This window comes from Fistularia commersonii, chromosome 11 (genome assembly GCF_037954325.1).
Source record: "Fistularia commersonii isolate RoL2024-O1a breed Wild chromosome 11, RoL_Fcom_v1.0, whole genome shotgun sequence".
NCBI lineage: Eukaryota > Metazoa > Chordata > Actinopteri > Syngnathiformes > Fistulariidae > Fistularia > Fistularia commersonii.
Genome location: NC_141294.1, coordinates 14469633 through 14491149, shown reverse-complemented (window position 1 = coordinate 14491149; position 21517 = coordinate 14469633). Strand labels below are relative to the sequence as shown.

At 50.2% G+C, this 21517-nt stretch overlaps 2 protein-coding genes across 8 annotated transcripts; one reads left to right on the top strand and one right to left on the bottom strand.

The window, feature by feature from the left end:
• The first annotated feature begins 609 nt into the window (after nucleotides 1-609).
• kcnn4 (potassium intermediate/small conductance calcium-activated channel, subfamily N, member 4) lies at nucleotides 610-16999 on the top strand. Of its 5 annotated transcripts, XM_086155185.1 has the most exons (9): nucleotides 610-1158; nucleotides 4407-4502; nucleotides 5284-5720; nucleotides 8558-8693; nucleotides 10745-10855; nucleotides 13440-13561; nucleotides 14819-14888; nucleotides 15468-15634; nucleotides 15711-16999. In XM_086155185.1, exons 1-9 carry the CDS (start codon nucleotides 823-825, stop codon nucleotides 15712-15714), a joined length of 1479 nt encoding a protein of 492 aa, XP_086011311.1. In that variant the 5' UTR covers nucleotides 610-822; the 3' UTR covers nucleotides 15715-16999. The 5 variants fall into 5 exon arrangements, with proteins under 5 accessions (XP_086011311.1, XP_086011313.1, XP_086011312.1 ...); XM_086155187.1 differs by lacking the exon at nucleotides 15468-15634; XM_086155186.1 differs by lacking the exon at nucleotides 15711-16999 and having other exon boundaries at nucleotides 15468-15638.
• LOC147229623 (uncharacterized) lies at nucleotides 16244-21136 on the bottom strand. 3 transcript variants are annotated; one of them, XM_086155196.1, is made up of 2 exons: nucleotides 21094-21136; nucleotides 16244-18935 (listed from the first exon to the last, which is right to left on the bottom strand). In XM_086155196.1, the coding sequence occupies exon 2, from the start codon at nucleotides 18553-18555 to the stop codon at nucleotides 17110-17112; it is 1446 nt and encodes a 481-aa protein (XP_086011322.1). In that variant the 5' UTR covers nucleotides 18556-18935; nucleotides 21094-21136; the 3' UTR covers nucleotides 16244-17109. The 3 variants fall into 3 exon arrangements, with proteins under 3 accessions (XP_086011322.1, XP_086011324.1, XP_086011323.1); XM_086155198.1 differs by lacking the exon at nucleotides 21094-21136 and adding an exon at nucleotides 20680-21067; XM_086155197.1 differs by lacking the exon at nucleotides 21094-21136 and adding an exon at nucleotides 20688-21067.
• Nucleotides 21137-21517: the final 381 nt, after the last annotated feature.

Sequence of the window (21517 nt, the reverse complement as noted above, 5' to 3'; positions counted from 1 at the left end):
GTGTTTTTCCTTGAGGTTGGATTGTGTACGTGCGTGCGTGTGTGCGTGCGTCTTATTTATTTGCAGTCGAGAAAAAAATAAGGACCCGTAGAATGAGCGGTTGCCATAATCTAAAAGGATAATGAATATATGAATAAATAATGTGTTAGAGGAAAGACAGGAAGAGCCCAGCTGGGGTTTGTTCAAAGTGTGTTTGTGCGTGTGTGTGTGTGTGTGTGTGTGTATGTGAAGGCCAACCCTGAGTCATCCTCAGCCTCGGCAAGGCCTGCGTGGAAGTGCAGTAACGCCATTTGGCCACACGGTGTCGCTGTTGAGTCGCGATTTAAAGGCGACCCTCCGCCGCGTTCCTAAATATAAATCAACTCAAATAACCTCCAGGTTCCACGCAGTTCACAAAAATAAGTTGTTTTTTTTTTAAACAGCATTTTCCCACCAGAGGGGGCGGAGTTCATCCAGCAGTTCTTCCTTTTTGAGAGAATTTGTGTGAAGTTAATCGTCTATTTGCAGGCGTAAATAGCCTTTGTCGTCATATTACACAGAAACCCTCTTGGAGTTTCTCTTTAACGCACCGGTTCCAACACACGCACACACACACACACACACACACACACACACACACGCCCAGTGCGCAGCGCCCTGACGCGCCCTTCGGATCATAACGCGCACACATCAGATAACACCGCTGGCTGCAGAAGCAGGAGGAGGAGGAGGAGGAGGAAAGAGGTGGTGGTGAAGGTGTGCAAAACAACAACAAAAAAAAGGTATTTCCATGAGAGACGCGGGAGAAGAGAAGGGCCTGGAAGAGGGATCGTCCGACGGACTATGCCGTGTCCATCCCGGGAGGAGGACGAAGCAGCGGCCGCGGCTCTTATGTGCGCCCTGGAGATGGAGGTGACGAACCGCGGCGTGCACGCCGGCGCCACGCTGCGCTGCGACGGCCGCAACGGCGGCTCCGAACCGGCGGGGGTGTCCGTGCCGCTGACCCCCGCCGGGAAACGGACGGCGCAGATGGAGGGAGAAGATCTTTACAGGCTGCGGGACCGGAAGTTCCTGCTGGAGGACAAGAAGCGGCTGTGCGCGCTGGCGCTGGGAGCCGCGCTGCTCGGGATCCTGCTCATGATCATCCACGCCGAGATCTGTCCCTTCGTGCATGTGCCGGTACGTCCCTGCGTGGGGGGGAAGAGGTGTCATTTCAGTGTTGTTGTCGTTGCATGAAAAGAGTGTCTTCGGCTGCAGCTTCGGCGCGGAAACCCGAAGGCGTGACCTCCACCCCCCTCCGGAGGTCAAGAAATTTGGCATTTTAATCGCGGCGCTCCGGGAACGAACCCCGTTTGGCTCCGATCGAGCTCTATTTGTTGTCATAACAACTTCCTTGATTAGCAGACAGCACGAAACCCTTGCGAGGCAGCACCTGGGCCCTGAACCCCCCTGACCCGCTGATGAGGGAGTCCATTTCCAGACCGTTTGGTAGCGCGGCCTCCTGACATTGCCGTGCAGATCTCAGCGGATAACCACGCAATCAACAAATTATTAACTCCCTCGGCGGCGGCGGCGGCGGCGGCTGCCGGTCCCGCACGGAAAAAAAGCTCTCATGCAAGGCGCCGAAGCGGCGGACCACCTCCACGCCGCCCAGGCAGCGGCTGATTACGGCGTCACATCGGCTACAATCATTTCAGAAACGTTTGGAAATATCATACGCCGGCCTTCAAAGAAAAAAAAAAAAAAAAAAAAGAAACGCCCTCCGGGGCCTTGAGAGACGCGAAAATTAAGAGCGCTGGCAGGAACACGGCTCGGCTCTTCCAGGTCTCAGACGAGAACTGGGAACAGGTGTTGTGTGTCCATCCCCGACGCGAGGCATCCGATTCTCCACCTTGGAAACGCTGATGCACTGGAAAAGCTCTCGCCGCTTCGTCCCAGACACATTTTGGAAACGTTGCGCCGCCGATTTAACCCGCGCTGCGTTGACTTTTATTAATATTTATCTTTAGATATCAACATTTAGTCACAGCTTCTGCCCGGCGGGTCCCGGGAGCGCTTTTGCGTCATTACGTTTTTGTCGGTTCTTTTCGTAATCCCCATTCGCGTCGGGGTTATTTTGGCGCCGCCTCGCTTTCGGCTTATCAAAGTCAACGTCGGTCCACGAAGTCGTAATTTAAACATACGTTTTCATGGTTATGCATGAAATAACGGGGTTATTTATGGCACATTTTTCCACATTTGACCTCTTTCCCCTACAGCGAAAGCCTCTTAAACTGCTCCGGGCTATCTTTCCGCATCATTTAGTGGATAATTCGAGCGTTTGCATGGGCGGTCTCCGCTGTGCTGCAGCCAGGAGTTTGCACTCCGACCCCAGCGCAACTTCCTCCGCTTTTGGATTCTCACCGGACGTTTTTGCGAGGACGAAACCACCGAATCCGGCCTCGCGTATGTCGGTCGTGCGAACGATATCATCCGCGGCTGTCGCCCGAACGGGACACGGCATCTCCGGCTTCGCTGCGTTCCGTCGGTCTCCACGCTGAGGATTCTTCATCGTAATTCGCCTCGGGTCTTCCGCGGGCGTTTGTCGGGTTACGTCGAGTCCCGTTTTGTTCATGTGACGCCAAATTACAGCGCGGTGGAGAGAGGAGATCTTCTGCCGGCGCAGGACAGAATCCCAGCCTTCTGTCTTGACCGGTCGGGTTAGAAGGAGAAAGAAGGACGGCGATAGAAAGCAAGGGTTTGACGGAGACCGACTGTTAGCTACATGCTAATAGCTAAAAAAGGTACGATAACAACTTTGATAATCCTAAAAGAAATCCCAACGGTGGACTCGGGAGAAGATAGGAGGTCGATGATAGGAGGTAAAACTTCGAAGGATCTGATTTACGGTCGCTTTTGTACAAAAAAAACCAACAAAAAAACGTTCGCAGCCTGTAATTGTTCAGTACCTGCGATTGCTAATTTCTAATTGCCACCATGGAACTCCAGTACATAAACACAGGCTAATAAACCAAAGTCGAAAATTAAATTCAGATGTGTTTTTCTTCTTCGGAAAGTATTTATTACATTACTAAGAAAATAGACCTTTGCATCGGATTTGATTTCTTATTTGATTTATGTTTTTTTTTTGTGTCTTGGGTGGCCCGTCCCGGTGACGGTGGCCCATCGCGCGTCCAAGACTATAAGAAACAATCCGTGTGAAGGTTAATCCAAATTAGGCTCACCGGGCTTCGACCGACTGTTTCCGACAGGAAAACATTACAAAAACAATTTTAGAAAGCTGGCAGGAAACACGTTGAACTCTCTGTTATGGAATGCGGTGACATGTTAAGCATTTGTGGAGTCTTCTAATTAGTTCTTGACGGAATACAGACATAACGTGGATGCTACGGCAGGAACTGTGGAAAACATCGCGCCATGCCAATGGGCGTCGCACCATACCACCTACGTGCTCAAGTTTCCCCCGACTTTGACCGGTTGTAATTATCTTCTGAACTGTAAATCACATTAAACTGCGCTTTCCGTGTAAAAGGCAAAAAAAAAAAAAAAAAAAAAAATTCCATTGACGTCGTGCCGGAGGAGGGATCTGCACCTGCTGGGAGAGGCGTCGTCTTCATCGGTCTCGGACCTTTTATCGGAACGTCTGGGAGAATTTTAGCGATCGCCTGCCGCAAATTGCAACCGTGTTGTCGTGCCGGAGGGAAAAAAACGCGCGTCCGTACGGTCGCAGAGTTCGTCTTCTGCGGAACCGTCTTCCGATCTCCACCCGGAGGCCTCGGACCTGTTCTTTTTGAAAATGCTTGTCGTTAGCACGATGCTAGCTCAAATACGCAGAAAAATTCAAAGTCCCGGGCCAACGGTGATATTAATTTAAATTTTTTTTTTTTTTTCATATGGAGCCAAACACGTTTTGTTGAAAATATGGAGATCAATACTATAGCTTATATTGCACAAATGCAAAATCGAAATTCAAATAAAAATCCTCTTTTGATCTGCAGCCTTCTGGATTCAATTTCAACGGTAAACCATTCCTACTGGCTAGTAATAAATGTAAATATTAAATAACAATAAACCAGTGAACTAATAATAATATTTAAGCCCCTGTTTTGGAGTAGCAAGAAAAAGAGCATAAAGAAAACATTAATGTTAGCTCAGTTAGCGACACACTGATCTACTGCTAACATCAGGTCGCTATGAGGGCGTTGATGTTCCCTGTCGTGACTTTCGCGCCAAAACACCAGCAGAGTATTCTGGGATGTGTTGTACGGAGTTTGACACCACTGCCTTCGACCATCTCAAAGCGTGTGGTCCAGACCCGCTGCACGGAAAGCATCATCAGATGACTTGGTTGTAATTTGGCGGCGTATGAATGACATCTGAGACAAAACCCCCCGAATCCAGCTGGTTCATTTCTCTTTGCTCCTCAGGGTTCCAAAATCACCTTATTTATCAACTGTTCCATCAGCCTGTCCACCGCGTGCCTTCTGCTCCTCATCATCGCCTTCCACTACAAGGACATCAGGGTGAGTTTATTTACGGGCAAACTTCAGGGAGGATTTTTCAAAAATCCCGCATGGTTTTCCGATAGCGGGCCGCTTCTGTGTCGAAACTGAATGCATATTTTAACATATATATGTAGAGGGTTCATGGCTGGTGAGGCACTGACTTCATCACAATCGCATTTACAAATTTATTATTCGCCAACTCTAGCTTGTCCTCGCTGTATTCTGCAGCCGGGGAGTCGCAAGAATAATCCCTGGAATCGGGAGCGCCCCCCTACCAAGAGGCAGGAGAACGGCGTGCCTCACTTCGTGGCTCTCGGCGGCCGTTTTCCGATCGCTCGGCAGCCTCACCGCACGTCTCTTCTCAATATTTGAACATTAAATGCCACAATTTCGACTGATACAGCTCACTGAAAAATACCGTCATAGTGCAAATCACCGATAGATAACCATTATATATTTTTTTGGTCGATTTAAATTATTTTCTTTCCGACATTGGCAAGTGAGGCACGGCCTGTCCCGCCTCCCCTGACGGCACCTCACTGCATATAACCAGATTAGGGGGAAATTAAAGCGAATAAACACGCTTTCATCCAGAATCCCGGTTCAATTTCGTGCCCGGTGAACAAACAAGCTGAGAAAAATGGCGCCGTCGTCTCCGGCCTCCTCTCGCCACTGCGAGTGTGAGATACGAGGGTTGTCCGACCAGGTGCAGAGAGGAGATAAGGAGGAGACAAAGAAGCTTCTGGTCTCAAGCAGAACCGTCGTTCACGCCTTCCTTCTTATCTTCGCCGTCTTCCAGCTGTTCATCATCGACCACAACCAGGTGGACTGGCGCATCGCCATGACCAGCCACCGGGTGATCGTGATCAGCCTGGAGCTGCTGGTCTGCGCCATCCATCCCGTCGGGACGTACTGGGACGTGGGCCATCAGGCCAACATCTCTTCCTCCGAGCCGCTGTGCGATTTAAACCGCCACAGCAAAGCCCTGGCGGACGTGGAGCTGCTGCTGTCGGTGCTGATGTTCTTGCGCTTGTACCTGGTCCACAGGGCCGTGCTGCTGCACAGCAAAGTGCTCCTGAGCGCCTCCTACAGGAGCATCGGCTCGCTCAACAACATCAACTTCACCTTCCGCTTTGTCCTCAAGGTACTGATGAATAAATACCCGGCGCGCACGCTGCTGGTCTTCATCCTCCTCTTCTGGCTCACCGCCTCCTGGATGCTAACTCTTTGTGAAAGGTATGCACTCGATACCTGCGGAACCGTGGATTCGCCCGCTCGTCTGATCAGAGGAGGCCTCGCCTTCACGCACGCTTGTGTAGCTCATGAGTGGGACCTCCAAACATCTCAGGGGACACGTTTCAAGCCATGATATCTGCGCTAAATCGCCGCTAGCGCTGGGTTCGCTTCGAGTCTTGGAGTCTCCGTGTCTTGGTCGTCCAGGTCGAGGCGGATTCTTGAGGAAATCTTCTTGTCGTGCCAACCGGACTTGAATTTCTTCACTTCGAGAGTCTTCTAGATCAAATACAATTCCGGTCGCCGCGACAAGAAGATTCCCGCATGAGTGGCGTCTCCGTGTTCTCGTCTGCGTGGCGTTCCTCCGGGTTCCTCGCGCTGTCCAAACACATCTATGCACGTCTATATTTAACATGCGAATGACAAATTGAACGCTTGTTTGTCCTGTGAGACGTGAAGGAGAAGTTGTACGTCTCTACGCAAGCGTGATAGAAGATTACGACAGAAACGGGACACTCTTTGAAACACCACACCGCGGATTCACCGGCGGCTACATGCTGCTAGCTCCGATGGAGGCATCGCTAGGCTGCTCTCCCAACAGCGGGAGCTCCACGCTTGAAATGTGTCGGCAGACGGATTCAATTTCTGAAGACGGCGTTCTTCTCTCTGGTACCGGAGATCCATGCAGTACAGCAGGGTAGATGGGCCGGGGAATCGCTGCATATTCCATAGTATACGGGGTTAGCTGATAACGCTGGTTGTGTTGGCTGCGTTAGCTCGGGCGGCTAACAAAGTCTTTGTTATGGTTAGCTTATTGTTAGCCCGTCGGAGAAAAACATCTGCCACAGCGGGAGGTGAGGTGAAAAGGGAGACGTCCGAGACGGGGAAGGCGTAAAGGGGGATATATCGATATAAAAAAAGAAAAAAAAAAAAAAAAACACGAAAAATTAAGCTAAAAAATGTAGAAAACCCCCCCAAAAACGGCTACTCCGTGCGCTGGGCGGTCGCCACAAGAGCGGTGACCCGGAACCGGAAAAAAAGCGTCCCGGATTTGGAGTTCAGTTAAAATGGAAAAGTATCAAACTCCTCATTTAACTCTCAGCACGAACCAAATCCCCTATAAATGTTTAATTATACCTTTCCGGAACCCAGATTTTATAGCATCCAATTATTACAATATACAACACGGGCAGTCTGTATTTACTGCATCAGACAATCAAGGAGAGACCTTTATAATTTTTTTAAGAGCAACTTGAAAATTCACAATTTTGCAACCGACAAACCGACCCAGATAAGCGCTAGAGGAAATTGGAGTTTGACCTCCAGCTGGCTAACGTACGGCGCTCCGCATCCGTCATCTCCTCGCCGCAGGAACGCCGGGTGCAAATACCCTCGCAGCAGATCCGCCGCTACAAACAGACGCCGTCTCCGTTGTGTGGATAAAAAAAAAACAAAACACCCAATCACACGTGCGGTCGCGGCCAGACTCCGACGCGCGCGCGCTCATTAGCATTAGCTAGCGCGCTCCCTCCTCCGACCTTGATGGTCAATTTGACTTCCCTGTCGGATTTCAAACGCGGGGTTTGATTTGATAATCACGGCGTTTGCTATCGCTTTTGGCGCCGGACGCTAGCGGGAGGTTTTACCGCGTACGCCTGCGTTAGCCCAAAAGCCGTTTCTTCTAAAATACCTGTCGTGATTTAAAGAACGGATTCACGTCTCCTGCGTTTCCCGGGTTTATGGGATTATGATTCATCCCAAATACGGGAGATTATCAGCGCTGAAATTGGGATACCACTCCTTTATCAAACTGTGACGCGGGAACGGCCAGGAATGCAATCCAGCGAGACGTTTCCGGATCCGACAAGGTTATTAGGACAATTTCCCGGTAATCAAGGAGGCGGGTTTGAGATTAGATACCGCGGTTTCCCTGTTTGGTCCCGCCAAGCAAAGGTCAGCGGTTTTAAGTACTGGGAAAACTGCAGGTGTGTGTGAGTGTGTGTTACCTTTATTTAGGTCAGCGTAATCCACATTATAGCATCATTAGCTCTGAGGCGATATGTCATTTTTTTTTCAAACTGATCGGGAACGATCAGAGTATTTGGTCGGAAAGGAAAGGTGCTTTATTTGGAGAATAAATGAAAGGTAAATAAATCCAAAGGGTTCCTTCCTGTGCGGAGCTCAGGATTCTCTATTTGAAAATTAGAAATAATGAGAATGAGAACAACTTTATTTATCCCGAAGGAAATTGTTGTGCCAGAGTTTCAAGCAAAAACATAACAGTAATAGAAATAGTAGGAAGGAGGAAGAATAAGAAATACAATGAAATATAAATTGTCTTAACTGTTAACGACAAAGATTTGAAGATTCCCTGCGGCTGAGGGAAGAGGAATTAAAAAGTCTGATAGCCAAATATGAATATAAATATGAATATACATGTAAATAGAGAGACGGAAGATAGAAACATCCACGAATAAATAGACAGCGGGGAGATTAACGACAAGAATGGACAACAGAATGGGACAATAAGGGGGAAAATACACGGCCGGAGCAAAATAACCGGAGCGACAGTAGAAAATGACAAGAATAAAATAAATAAACAAAAACAGGCAGGATGCGTGCAGGCCGGGACCAACAAGGATGTGAAAGACAGCAGCAGATTGAATGAGAAAGTGAATTTGATTGTATGTTTCTAAAGGATGAACCCCGACATTTCCTCCACAAACCAACCCCTCCATCCTCACCGCCGCCTCGCTCTTTCCGACACCCCAAATCCGCGGGGCGCGGGGGAACCCTCCCCGCCGCTCCGTCTCCTCACCGCCCTCCGTTGTCCTCCCCAGGCAGACCCAGGCGACCACGGGTCGCATGGAAACGGCCCTGTGGCTGATCGCCATCACCTTCCTGACCGTGGGCTACGGGGACGTTTCACCCAACACCAGCTGTGGCAAGACGGTGTGTCTCTTCACTGGAGTCATGGTAACGTGGTTGGGTTTCTTGTTCACGGAATACGGGCTGATTTTTTTTTTTTTTTTTTTTCTAAACGGGGAAAGACGGAAGCGTCTTTTAGGGGGTGTTTTTTTTTTTTTTTTTTTTTTTTTTTTGCAGAACCCGTGCACGTGCTTAACAAACCGCATGCGTGTCGGAAACACCGGCGTTATCGAGGACCTGAGCCGCTATCTGACCTTCCCGCTCTCCTTCTCCTCGTGTGTGTGTGTGTGTGTGCGCACTTCGATAAGGAGCGCAAACACCACGTTCTTTTGCTTTTGTCCAAGAGTGCGATTTCATCTTGTTCTTTTCCGTTGCGTTCTTTTGTTTTTTTGGTCCAAACACATCGATGCACATCTCTTCTTAACATGTGAATGACAGATCCAACGGTTGTTTGTCCTGTAAGACGTGAAGAAGTTTTACGTCTCTAAGCGTGGTAGAAGATTACGACGTTCTTTTGCTTTTTTTGGAGCTCGGTCCGTTTTGCCCGTTGCAAATCGGAACCGTTTCCGGTGAGAGTCGGGCTCCGCCAGCGCCGCCCTTTGGGATCCCCGATTTTCTGCTTTTCGCAGATGATGCTGTTCTGTCGGCGACATCGGACCGTGATCTCCGGTTCGCAGATGATGCCTCCAAATCCGAGACCCTGGTGCTGAACCGGTGGGGTGGAACGCCCGCTCCGGGTCGGGGGAAGAGGTCCTGCACCAAGCGGAGAAGTTCAAGTATCTCCAGGTCTCGATCACGAGGCGACGCGAACTCTGGAGGCGAAGCTCTCAATTTACCGATGGATCTACGTTCCCACCGAGCGAAGGACGAGCTCCCGGATACAAGCAGGCTGGATGGATGGATGGATGAATCGTGGATACATTTAATTTCATCACTTTCTTCCTGTGATTTTTTTATTATTTTTTTTTTGCACGACAGACCCTGTGTTTTTAAAGAAATGCAAAAAGGGGGCCGCCTCAGCATCAAAAAAAAGCGAATGAAACCCCAAGACGACGTCACGGAGGAAGAGGAAGGTCGAAACAACCGGGCGTGTGTTTTGCACGACGCCGCCCGCTCACCTCTGCCCCGGCGGCGGGTGGCGCCGGGCCGATAAGAGCGGGCGGCGGCGGCGGCGGCGCCGGATGTGGGAACCGGCCCGGTGGAGACACCTCCCTGGCAAAGTGGAAAACAATCTCCTCCTCCGTTTCTCCATCTCTTGTTTTTATAACCCCTCCACCCACATCCCCTCCACCCCCCCTCCCCTTTTAAGGGAAAACTTTCCATCATATCCATTTTTAGGTGGTTTATTGCATTTGGCGGCACTACAACAGGAGGGTGTGCCAACCTGTACCCGCCGTTTGGAAAAAACTAAATTTCCTACTCCCATGGGCGGGAGCCAGCGGCCGGGGTGATGCTCACACCTGCGGCCTTCGCGGTCGGCGCTTCTGCCGGGAGCTTCCCTCCAGCGGGGCGTAGCTCGGCGTGCAGCTGCGCCGGCTGGCAGCTTCGCGCTCACGCCTCCCAGACGGTTTAATGATAGATGTTTGGAACGGCGGGCCGACGCGTCACAGTCCGAGTCGAACTCACGCTCTTGTTTTCTCTCCCTTTCTTGTCTGACGCAAGCGAAAAAACAGAGAAGCAGGTAAAGAACCGAAGCTGTCGTTTGTCGTTGTGTGCATGTCGTCGTTTCACGTCGCCGTCACCACGCAGTCCAACATGCACTATTATAGTGTTTAACCGTCGGACTCTCTGTGTAAATATAACTCGCATTTACAAAACCATATGAGGTATGACCATCAACATTCCTCTTTTTCATTTTTTTTTTTTTTTGTTTTTTTGATTATTAATGCGTACTTCCCCTTAAGGGGGGGGGGGGGCGATGAGGCAAAAGGAAAAAAAAAAACATGTTGACACTGAGGGATGAAACCAACGCTGGAATCAGTGTTGTTGGAGATCCTTCCTGCTTCTTTGAGGACACACTTTGTGTGTGAAAACAGATGGTGGATGTATCAGCGATTTATGTGTGTGTGTGTGTGTGTGTGTGTGTGTGTGGGTTGCAGGGAGTAGCCTGCACCGCCATGCTGGTGGCGGTCGTGACCAAGAAGCTGGCATTGAACAAAGGGGAGAAGCACGTTCACTTCTTCATGTTGGACATCCAGATCTCCAAAGGGGTAAGAAGTAGCGCGCAGTGACACACACACACACCTCACACACACCTCACACCCGCGTGTGAAGCTAAAATGTTTTTGCAAAACCGAAAAAAAAATCAACCCGGTGATCAATAACCAGACGAGGTGTCTGCCGAGCGCCGCGCCAGGAAACCAGGAAACAGGTCGATACCGAATTGAAAAAATATTTTTGTGCCGAGGCGGACTTTTGGGCAATTATGTAAAATATACGCTATTAGTATTAAATGTCCCTGAACGTTTTAAACGCCGCGAATCGAGAGGTCTTTCCCCCCGTCGCCCGCGATACGTGGAGTCGTTGTTTGGAGAAAAACACAGCCGTGGAGATTTTTTAATTTTGTCATAATATTATTTCAGCCTTCTGGCTATTTTGGGACGAAGACAAAGGCGAAAGACGGTTTTACCGTCCGACGTGAGGTTCGGCCGATCCCAGACGTCATTCAAACACGTTTTGCTTAAAAACCGAACGAGAAAATAGTGCATAATTGCGCACGTACAAAATCGGAATTCAAATTGATGTCAATTAATTTCTTAAATAAAAATATTTGCAGCCGTCTTAATTAAATTTCAACAGTAACCTTTTTTCCACTGGCTAATAATAAATGGAACAATAAAATAACATTTATAAACCCATGAACTAATAATATCTCTGCTGCCACATTAAAATGATTCTTTACCGCAGCCTCACTTTGTGATATGGCTTTTTTGAAAATAATCTGTTGCGAAACCAAACCTCTTTTCTTCTCTTCTACTTTCTGGAGCCTTTGAATCATTTACAGGTCTTTGTTCAGTAAATTCCTGACTATAAGGCGCACCTTTATACAGGCCGCACCTACTCAGTTTTAAAGAAATTGTACATGAATAATCCTCAGGTGTCCATGTAGAAACAGGATTGATTTTTTTGAAAACTTAAAAATAAATGAGGGGAATATCTACTGGTTCATAACGCAAATGCTTATTTTCAGAACAGCCAAACTTGTGCAGCAACTCTATTGCTTTCAACTCGAAAGCTGCATCAAACGCATTTCTGCGCGTCTTTTTCATGATGGGTGCAAAAAGCGCAAAACGGCTGAATCTGAAGAATTATCGTAAATGCGAGTGGGTTTGTCATTTGTCCACTGTGTAATTACCCTATAAAAATCCATAAATTAGCCGCATCGTTGAAAACCCCGCGGTTCTCAAAGTGTGTGAAACAAGTGGCGCTTTATATGCCGGAATTTGCGGTACTTGTCTTGGTTTTTGGTTTCTCGGTGTCGTCTAATGTCGTTCTCCTGGGTTGCAGCCACATTGGCTCAGGTTATAAGACAAACAGGTCTGTCTTTCCCAAATGGAAACAGATATTCTGCCTCCCACCTGCCCGGAAAGCGCCTGCCTTTCTTTTCGCCATTTTTCCGAAGGTGTCAGTCTTAGCATCGGGTCGCTATGACTACTGCTAACAGAAGAGAGGGCGTTCACGGGTCCTGTCGTGATTTTCGCGCCAGTGGGATTTGTCGTACTGGGGAAAACATGCGGCGTAGGCTAGAATACCGACAAGCCGGCTCTAACAGTCCTTCGGTGTGGCTTCACGGGCCGAATAGCATGACGCTGCGGGCCACATCTGGCCCGCAGGCCTGAGTTTGACACCTGGGTCTCCAGTGGACCTCCTGCATGTCCTTGTACCGGGGGGAAGGAACCCCGGAGAACCCTGAAGAACCCCAAGCGGACATCGGGGGGGGGGAACCTGGAGCTCCACATAGAAAGGCCCACCTGTGGGAATCCAACCGGGGACCTTCTGGCTGCCAGGCGGAAGCGCTCGCTGCAGATTTTCAAGGTGTCAGGCAGAGGAAATAATCTGGCCGTGGTCAGGAAAGCAACGTGTGTCAGTCCAGGACGGCGCCGGGGAGGGCAGGAAACGACTTGTGCGTGCACAGGCGTGTGTGTGTGTGTGTGTGTGCGTGTGTGTGCGCACGGCCTGTCGAGCCATCTCTGTGAGGACCGATTTCAATCTTCAATCATCCTTGCGTGGACATGTCTGACGGGTTTAGTGTTTCGCTGCGCCTAGAATCACACTGTAGCGCAGGTCAATAAATGTGTGTGTGTGTGTGTGTGTCCACCGCGCTAATCCTGCACTCTACACAAGTATGTGTGAGCGCCGCTGTTGCAACCCGTCGGAGGATACAACCATTTCCTTTCTCCCGGTGGCTGCATCCTGTGACGAGGTGCATCTCTGTGCTTCGCTCGAGGTTGTTGTGGTGTGTGTGTGTGTGTGTGTGCACGCTGGCATCCTTTCGCGCTATCTGGAAGTGTCCGGATTTACACTGATGGGAACAAGGGAAGACAGCTGGATGCGGACGCTGACGGCCTCTATTTTTAACCCCTGGCTGCAGGGCCGGTGTGACATCATAGCGGGGCAGTAACAGTGATTTGGGCAGGAAGACAAAGAGATATGAATAGAAGCACAGAAAAAAAACACACACACATGCAAAAACACAACCAGTAGATCAATGGAGAAACCTTCACGCCTCCGCATCGTCTTGGTGGCAGATATCCGCCGTTAACCCCTGACGCATCCCCCGTCTTTTCCCGTCAGATCCGCCACGCCGCCGCTAACGTGCTGAGGGAGTGTTGGCTGCTGCACCGCGCAAACCTGAGCAAGGGCAGCCCCGGAGAACATCGCAGACACCAGAGGTGCCTTCTGGAGGCCATCAGAGTGTGAGTGCGAGGATCGTGACAGAAAAGGAGACGCCGTATCCCTTCAAGACGGCTGGGCGTGTGCGTGTCCGAGCCGAGGGCGTGCGGTTAGCATGTCTTAACACATGTATTAACTTAGTGTCAACATTCTTCACTCCACAGTCACTCTTTTACTGCCCGGATCGTTAATGAATCTTGTATGGCTCTTTTATGCGGCCCGGATACGTGTGGACGTATTATTTGCCCAGAGATCAACTATTAATTGAGTCAGAACAGGGTGGAGCGGAGGTTAGCGCTCCCACCTCGCTTGGGTTCCCACCGCGGTTCATCTCCTAGCGGTTAGCATCTCCTAGCATCACAAACAGAAAGTTATCATAGCTGCAGTGTCGCGTAGTAGCAAGTACATCGGGACTAAATCCGGCCTGAAGGGACCGGATCCAGCTTTCTATTGTCTCCATGTTCTCCTCCGTGGGGTTCCTCAAGGTTCCTCCCGCAGTCCAAACACATGCGGTGGAGACACTGAATCGTCCAGACGTGTCTTAGATGACGTCCAACAAAGCGCCGCCTTCCTTCTCCACCATCTCCCGACCCCCGAGACCTTCGCCGCTGCGCTCAAACCCGCAGTTTCCCCCCGAGCTCCTCTCCGCTTGGAGCGGCCGAACGCCCGCCGTCTCTAGCAGGACGTCGGATCTGCTCCGAGACGTCAGACTCGTGTTTCGCGTTCCTTTTTTTTTTATTTTATGTGTCAAGGAAAATAGTGTTTTATGAGGTGAACAAAAATAGAACCCCGCTCAAGAGTGCTTCTACGTTCTGGAGGAAAAGGCTCAGAAATTCTTTGGACGAAAACAAATGTTGTTTTTTGAAATAATAACCGCGTCGGAGGCGGTTGAAAGTATCCCAGCCAAAAATACCATTCCCCCGGTCTCTTTGTTTGTGTGCGATCAGGGCACCGCACAAACACACCACTCCAGCAGAGGTACCGACCCACCCCCTTGTTTTCTTTTTTCTTTACAAAACCAAACAGCGTCCAGATATAAATACTGACACAGCAGAACAAGGCGTGATCGATGCCTTCTTACCGATTAGACGTTTCACCATGTTCTGCACGTGTGTGTGTGTGTGTGTGTTAGAACGGTCACACACCCCTGCACATATTCACAAAAGCGGGATCTTGTCCGCATCTAAAGGGGGGGCAAATAAATAAAATGACATTGTGTTGGAAAGTGTCGGCGTGTGACTGAGAACGGCCAATTGTTTTGTTTTTTTTTTCCTCCCCAGATTTCGACATTTACGCCTCAAACAGAGAAAACTGAGAGATTATGTCAGTGAGATGGTGGACCTCCCGAAGGTAACTCGCCTTTTGGATGAGCTCAACGACACGTTTTCCTTCTTCTTCTTCTTCTTCTTATTATTAAATCTTCCCGTTTTCACACCCCGTCATTACCGGTTGGAGATGCTCGCTTCCTCCGGGCCTCCCGGGAGAAAACGTTCATCCCGACGTGGCCTCGGAGCGGCGAACGCAGTGTTGCTGAGCGTTGCAGGGGCGTCGCCGCACGAGCCCTCGCACACGGGGACGCGCTCGCAACTCTTTCCATGAGAAAACGGCTAATTTGTGACTAAACATTTCTAATCCGCCGCCGCCGCCAGGATGATATTTTTGAATGATGCCTCTGCAGTTTTTCAAAAATGTTTGCTTAAATGCGGCGACGGGGGCCGGCGGCCTCGGGATCGGCTTGAAAAAAAACCACCAGACGTACGAATTTCACCAGTCATTCACCGCACGAACTGCTCGGCAGCCGGAGGCCGGAAAGAGTATTTCTGTATCTGCAGCTCTTTTTTAAAATAGCCTGCACGTCGAGCGCTAAGATTAGCCACGCTAATGGATTTCGCTTGACCTCCGCGTTCACGTCGTGGCCGATTCGAACAGATGCAGATGATAATGTGCGACCTCAGCGCCAATTGGAACAACTCCTACCGGGAGCTGGAACAGCGAATCCTCTCCATGGAGCAGAAGCTGGAGGAGCTGAGTCGCTGCTTCCAGCAAACCTCCGAGCTGCTGTCCGAGTTCCTGCGTCACCGCAACCCCGAGATCAGGTGAACCGGCGACGCCGCGCCGACGAACGCCAACGCCTTCCACCCGGGAGAATGACAAAGGTTTCTTCCCTTGCAGGTGACATGGGGCTGCTCTCCTGTTCAAGAGGAAGCAGAAAGCTGATTTTTCATCTAGATTATCCACATAAATGAGATGGGAGCCCTCTACACCCTGAGCTGCTCCGTACTCTCAACATGCTGAACCACTTGGAGGACTGGCATAACCGACTAAAGATCTCATCTTCTGGCCCGGTCCTGAGCGTGCTGCTCGGTGACTCATGGCTGTAAAATCAGGCAGATAAAATAAAGACTTCTGACTGTGGAAGGATCGGGGTGCAGATTTGAGAAGCTCGTTTCAAACGGCTTCCTTTGCACGCATAAAACACGATATCGATCCACCGCGTAAAATGCACAGATTTAGAGGATTTGGGACCCGGGTCCCTCGACCGCGTTCGACGGCCGCCTTGTTCCTGCGGAATAAGAAACACGTTCGTCTTTGTCGCGCAGCATCGGCGGCCTCGCCGAAACCCTCACGCGAAACCTCTCCGTCTCCCGCTCGTGAGAAAAGACAGAAAATGCTCTCAGAAAGACAGAAACGACGCTCGCGGTGGGTGGAGGGGGAGGGAAAGCATTTATTTGGAAAAAGTTTGGGAGATTCAGCGGATAGGAACTTAAACTCTCAAAGTGTCGACATCTACGGCCGGGATCACCTGATGCAGGAAAAGCATCGGACAGCTTTCGGGTGGAAGTTGCCACAAAGGCTGGATCTTTTCGCGACCCGACAGCACCCTCTTGTGGACAAAACAATATCCCCCCCCTCCCTCAACAAAAACCTGTTAAACAGAATAATACACTCAGCCACTCAAGTAAACAGGCGTCCACAAATCCTTGTTGATAAGAAAAAGCACTGTGTGAGACAGATTTACAAAACTGGACACTCTCTGGAGGACAAACTGGAGTTTTCGACGTTTTTTTTTGGGGGGGGCGGCGCGGCACAGGAGGTAGAGCAATCGTCTTTGAAACCCAACATTCCCGGTCGGATTCCCGGCTCCTCCTGGCGCGTCGAAGTGTTGCAGAGCGAGACGCCGAACCCCCGGCGCTGGTCGACGGCGGCCGACCGCTCGTGGTTCACCCTCGACGGCTTCGTTGCGGAGAACGAATTTCCCGGCGGGCATTAATAAAAGGATAAATTATTATATCTTAACTGAATCCACGAGTGAACCAAAGTTCTTCGTGATTTCACTTGTACTCCGTAATGTTGTAAACAAACTTATGTGGAACCTCTAGCCCCTGTTTACTGTGTACCATTTACACGTCTAAAAGAGAATGTTCAAACATGCTTTGAATTAAAAGCTCTTAAGACAAAAACGCGTGTGTCGTTTTGCCTCGTAGCGAAGACCCATCTCAGACGGAGCGCTGACGACCAAATGACTCACAGAACGGAACTTTGGATTTGTGCTCCCCCGGTTTTTCTTCCACTATCTCGCCTCCATTTGGTTTTTAATGAGATGCCATATGTACGCGGAGGGTCTGAAAAACAGCTGTCCACACTCGCACGTGAAAGGCATTTTACACTTTACTCGGTGTTTCCACGTGCGTCCGGACGAGGGGGGCTTTTTCCTCAACTTCCCCTTCAGGTGCTCGGCGAGGAGCTTCGCTCCCGTAAAAGTCTCCCCGCAGTTGGCGCAGATGTAGCTCACGGCTTCCGCGTGCTGGACGCAGTGTCTGAGGAGGTGCAGGCGGTGCTTGAAGGCTCGGCCGCACTGGCAGCGGTGCGAGCGCTGACCCCGGTGGAGGTAGCGGTGGCTGATGATGAGGGACGGCTGCCGTAAGATGGCGCCGCACTGCCTGCAGGGGTAGGTGGCTTTGTGACGCCACCCGGTGTTCATGCGCTTCATCAGCGCCACCTCCTTGCTGTCGTTCTCAAACAACGCCATGATCGTCGGGGCCGGCGCGGGGGTCGGCTTCGGGGCCGCGTTCGCCGTCTCGCCGACCGATCCCGCTGCGCCCGTCTGAGCGTCGGCGCCGTCGTTCCCCGGTTTGACCGCGCCGGCCGACGCTTCGGGTCCGTTCCTCAGGGAGGAGGACGCGGCGGCGGGAGAGGGCGCCCGGGCGTCCGAGAGCTTCCCGTTAAGCACGGCGGGATTCTGGCTCACCGCTTGGCCGGAGACCAGGATGTGCCCCGAACCGCTCGCGGCCGATCCCACCACCGATCCGGAGACGCACGCCGAAGCCTTCTTATTCGCCACCGTGGATGGATTGGTGATAATGCACAGCTTGGTTCTGACCACTGACGTGTGAACTCTGGTGACGTGGTTTAACAAAGTCTTGTCGGAGGTAAAAAACGCTTTGCATATGTTGCAGGGTTTCGGCATCGCCTCGGAGCAGAACTGGACGAGGGGCGAGTTGCCTCCCTTGGGACAGGGGTGCTGGTTGTAGGTGTTTTTGTGAGAGAAGACCTGGCCGCAGGTGCTGCAGCAAAACAACGGAATGTGGTGTTCCTTCAGCAATTTCTCCGACGGGAAGAGAGTTTTGCACAGCGCGCACTGGAATTTGACCCTGACGCCGCTACAGTGCAGCAAATGGAGCTTCATGGACCTGAACGGCCCTCGGCCGCAAGCGCCGCAGACCAAACCGTCGGCGCAGGAGCTGCCTGGCGGGGCCTTGTACGGCAGCAGACTCCTGGAGGGGCCCGGGGATTTATGGGGCAGTCGCGATTTGGCTCCCGCTTTGGCGCCGTTCGCACGCACCCCCACCCGGTAGTCCTCATCGTTGTCGCTGTCCGAAGTCGTGGAGTCGTCCGTCGGCTCGTCGTCGGTGCTCCCCACCGTGATGTCGTTCTCGTCCTCGCCCACGACGTACTCCACGCTCCCTCCGGACGTCCCGGGTCTCTCGGGCCTGTTCGCGTGCCTCAGTTCCGACATCGCGATGCCGTCTGCGGTTTATCGAGGCTGTTCGGCGCTGCGCCCGTGCGACGTGTCTCCGCGTGTTTGTTCAGTTCCCATACGATACCGAAAGAACCTGGCTACTTCCTGCGGCGCGGGGGCTAATGTGCGTTTACAAGTCGCGTGGACAGCGGCGTCATACAGAAGGAGGAAACCTTGCCGATGTGGCGAGAGCTGTGTCGCTGCGGCTCCTGTCGAGGGCCATCAAGCCGCCGACGTCGTCGTGGAATTCACGGTGGCGTTCCCAGCGATTTGCCCGCAGTCCTCCACGACCCGCTTGGCTCTATGCGATTTCAAATCATCCGTCATGGCGATTTGATTTCTCAACCACGGGGAGCCGGCTGGGCGATCCGGGCGGTCTGCGATTGAAAACAGAGCGGACAACGTCACAAACTCATATTCACGTGCGCTTCGGGCACGGAGTAATAGCGGCGTCTGCAGTACATATATGAAGGGCGACGGCGAGAGAGCAGACAAAGAACACACACATCAGACTAAGCAGAAAAATGAAACGGTTTGAGGGGAGGGGCTTTGATCGAATTGAGTTATCCAACAAAAATGCTCTGAATTCTTGTTCCGGCGGCTCAATTGCGAGGAGTTTCTCTCTCTGCCGGTTTAAGACGTGCATCTACTGCACATTCCTTTTCACATTGAATTCAGTGTCAGTGTGCGCCAAAAATAGAATTTATCAATCACACACCAAAAGTCAAATATACATTGAAATGATGTGGCACAATTTGAAAGCTATCGTTTCCAGGAAACAACACTCGATTTGTATTTTTCTCCTTATTTTGAACAGAAGAATGACAGTGACAAGCATGACTCTGCATTAGCAAGGCTGACCGGAGGAACTGGGTCGACGGCACACGCATTTGACAGCATCACCATAGCTTGGGAGTGAAATACCACTGTCCTGTGCTCAATGGACACTATGACACTTTCTTGACCTATATGTCGACATTTTCCATCCGACAGTTGAGAGAGGTGTATTGAATGAGAGTGTAACGACAGTAATCTCTCCGGACGGGACAAATGTTCGGGTTGGATCCGGCCTTAGCGGTTAAGGACCCTCATCCTGCCTGTGTCCGGGGCCTTGACCTCTACCTGGACTCTTCTGCAGAGTTGGCTCCCTCTATTTCAGGTCAGATCTAGCTTTTCCTCCCCTTCCGATGCCTCTCGTCCGCTTCTCCCTCCCTGATTTGGACAGTGAACTGTCTTGAATCTCTGCATGCAGGACAGCACTTTTATTTCACTCGTGATTATGCATGCTCAGTTACACTGCCTCTTCTTAAAAACTCAAAAAAAAAAAAAAAAAATCAAAGACTTACTGCTCAACCACAATTTAACATTCTCAAAAATGTGTAGATTTTACAAGGCCGAACCTCAATCACCACAAATACCCGCTCGAATATCAACCAACATTAATCAGCAAAGGCAGGACTCCATCGGCCACCTGATGTCACATACAATATACAAGTACGTCTCACATAACTGTCGTTTTCAATATTACGGTAAATGACCTTGATTCATAAAGCATTTTATGCTGGATAATATTCAACATGCAGACGGGAGGAGCTGGGAATCGAACCACCAACCTTCCAATTAGAGGAATGCTCACACACATATATATACACACACACACAATGCCATTTGCTCCCTATTATATCCAAATTAAATGAGTTTTAGCTTTAAAAATAAATGTACTGAAATGTTCCTCCATTTCAGACTGCTGAAGAGGAAAGAGGGCCGATGGCTAATCTGCCCTTTGCTAACAGAAGCAGAAATGCTAACTTTATCAAATGCTAGCACACAGAGCTCATTAATATTGATCACAATGTGGAACTAAGCTATTTGTGATGTTGTGCTCATCTATTTTAAATAACGCTGGATCTCAATATTCTAAGCACTTCTGTCATAGTACCCGTGTGTAATTACCCAATTATGTTATTTTTCATTGATTCTTTGTGACGCACAGGAGCCCCCGATCCACTTTTTTTATTTTTTGGGGGGGACAAAAAATTAGCTTCGAAGCTACATGCTAGTAGGAAGCACAGCATGCTAATGCTCTAAACTGGGCGGGGGGGGAGAGAAACAGCAATATACCTGCTTACATTTCCAATCCGAGCCGTGACACCCTCCTTCCTTCGGCACTTTTTTTTTGAAGAAAAGGCACACCGTTATCAGTCCGACTTGCCAACACGCTTCAGGACGATAAAGTTCAAGCTCCACCTAAAACTCGACCGGGCAGCACAAACCAGACCGAGGGGGTCGCGGGTTGAACGCCGCTCAGCGTCTTCCTGTTCGCCGGGGCTGATGGTTGACCAGGCTATTGTTAAAAATGTCAACTTAAGTGATAGGACACAAATGCTAACGACAACTTGTGTGGCGATTGGGTGATTTGCACGCTCGATTTAGGGTCGGCGTCGAAAAAAAAGAGCACGATTAAATGTGGATTTGTACAGCTTCCAGCTTCTAAATTCCCCCATTTCATTTCCATATTCGAAGAAACACACAAACCTCGGATGTTGATGGCGTCCACGCACGGTTGCTTCTCTTATCCGTCTAAACCGGAAGTGGGGTGCCTACATGACCCACAATGCATTTCGGGTTAGAACTATGATTCAGGATTTTTTTAAATTAACTTCCCGTTTTTTTTTTAAAAAAAAAAAAAGATACATTAATTGTTGACGTATGCATGTGCGGTATTTTTGAAGCGGAGAAAAAATATTTCTTATTCCTATATTCGGTCGGTCTATTGCATCGAAACGATTGTGCAAAAGAGAAACTATTCCTTTGCACCCGATATCCTGGGATACACTTATAATGATTAATTCATCTCTGAATAAGTGGAGTAAAAATGTTTTTTACAGACCGCAGGCCGCGGAACCTTTCACGCCATCATGTTTCATGACGACACCTTTTACCGGACAAAATGGATGCG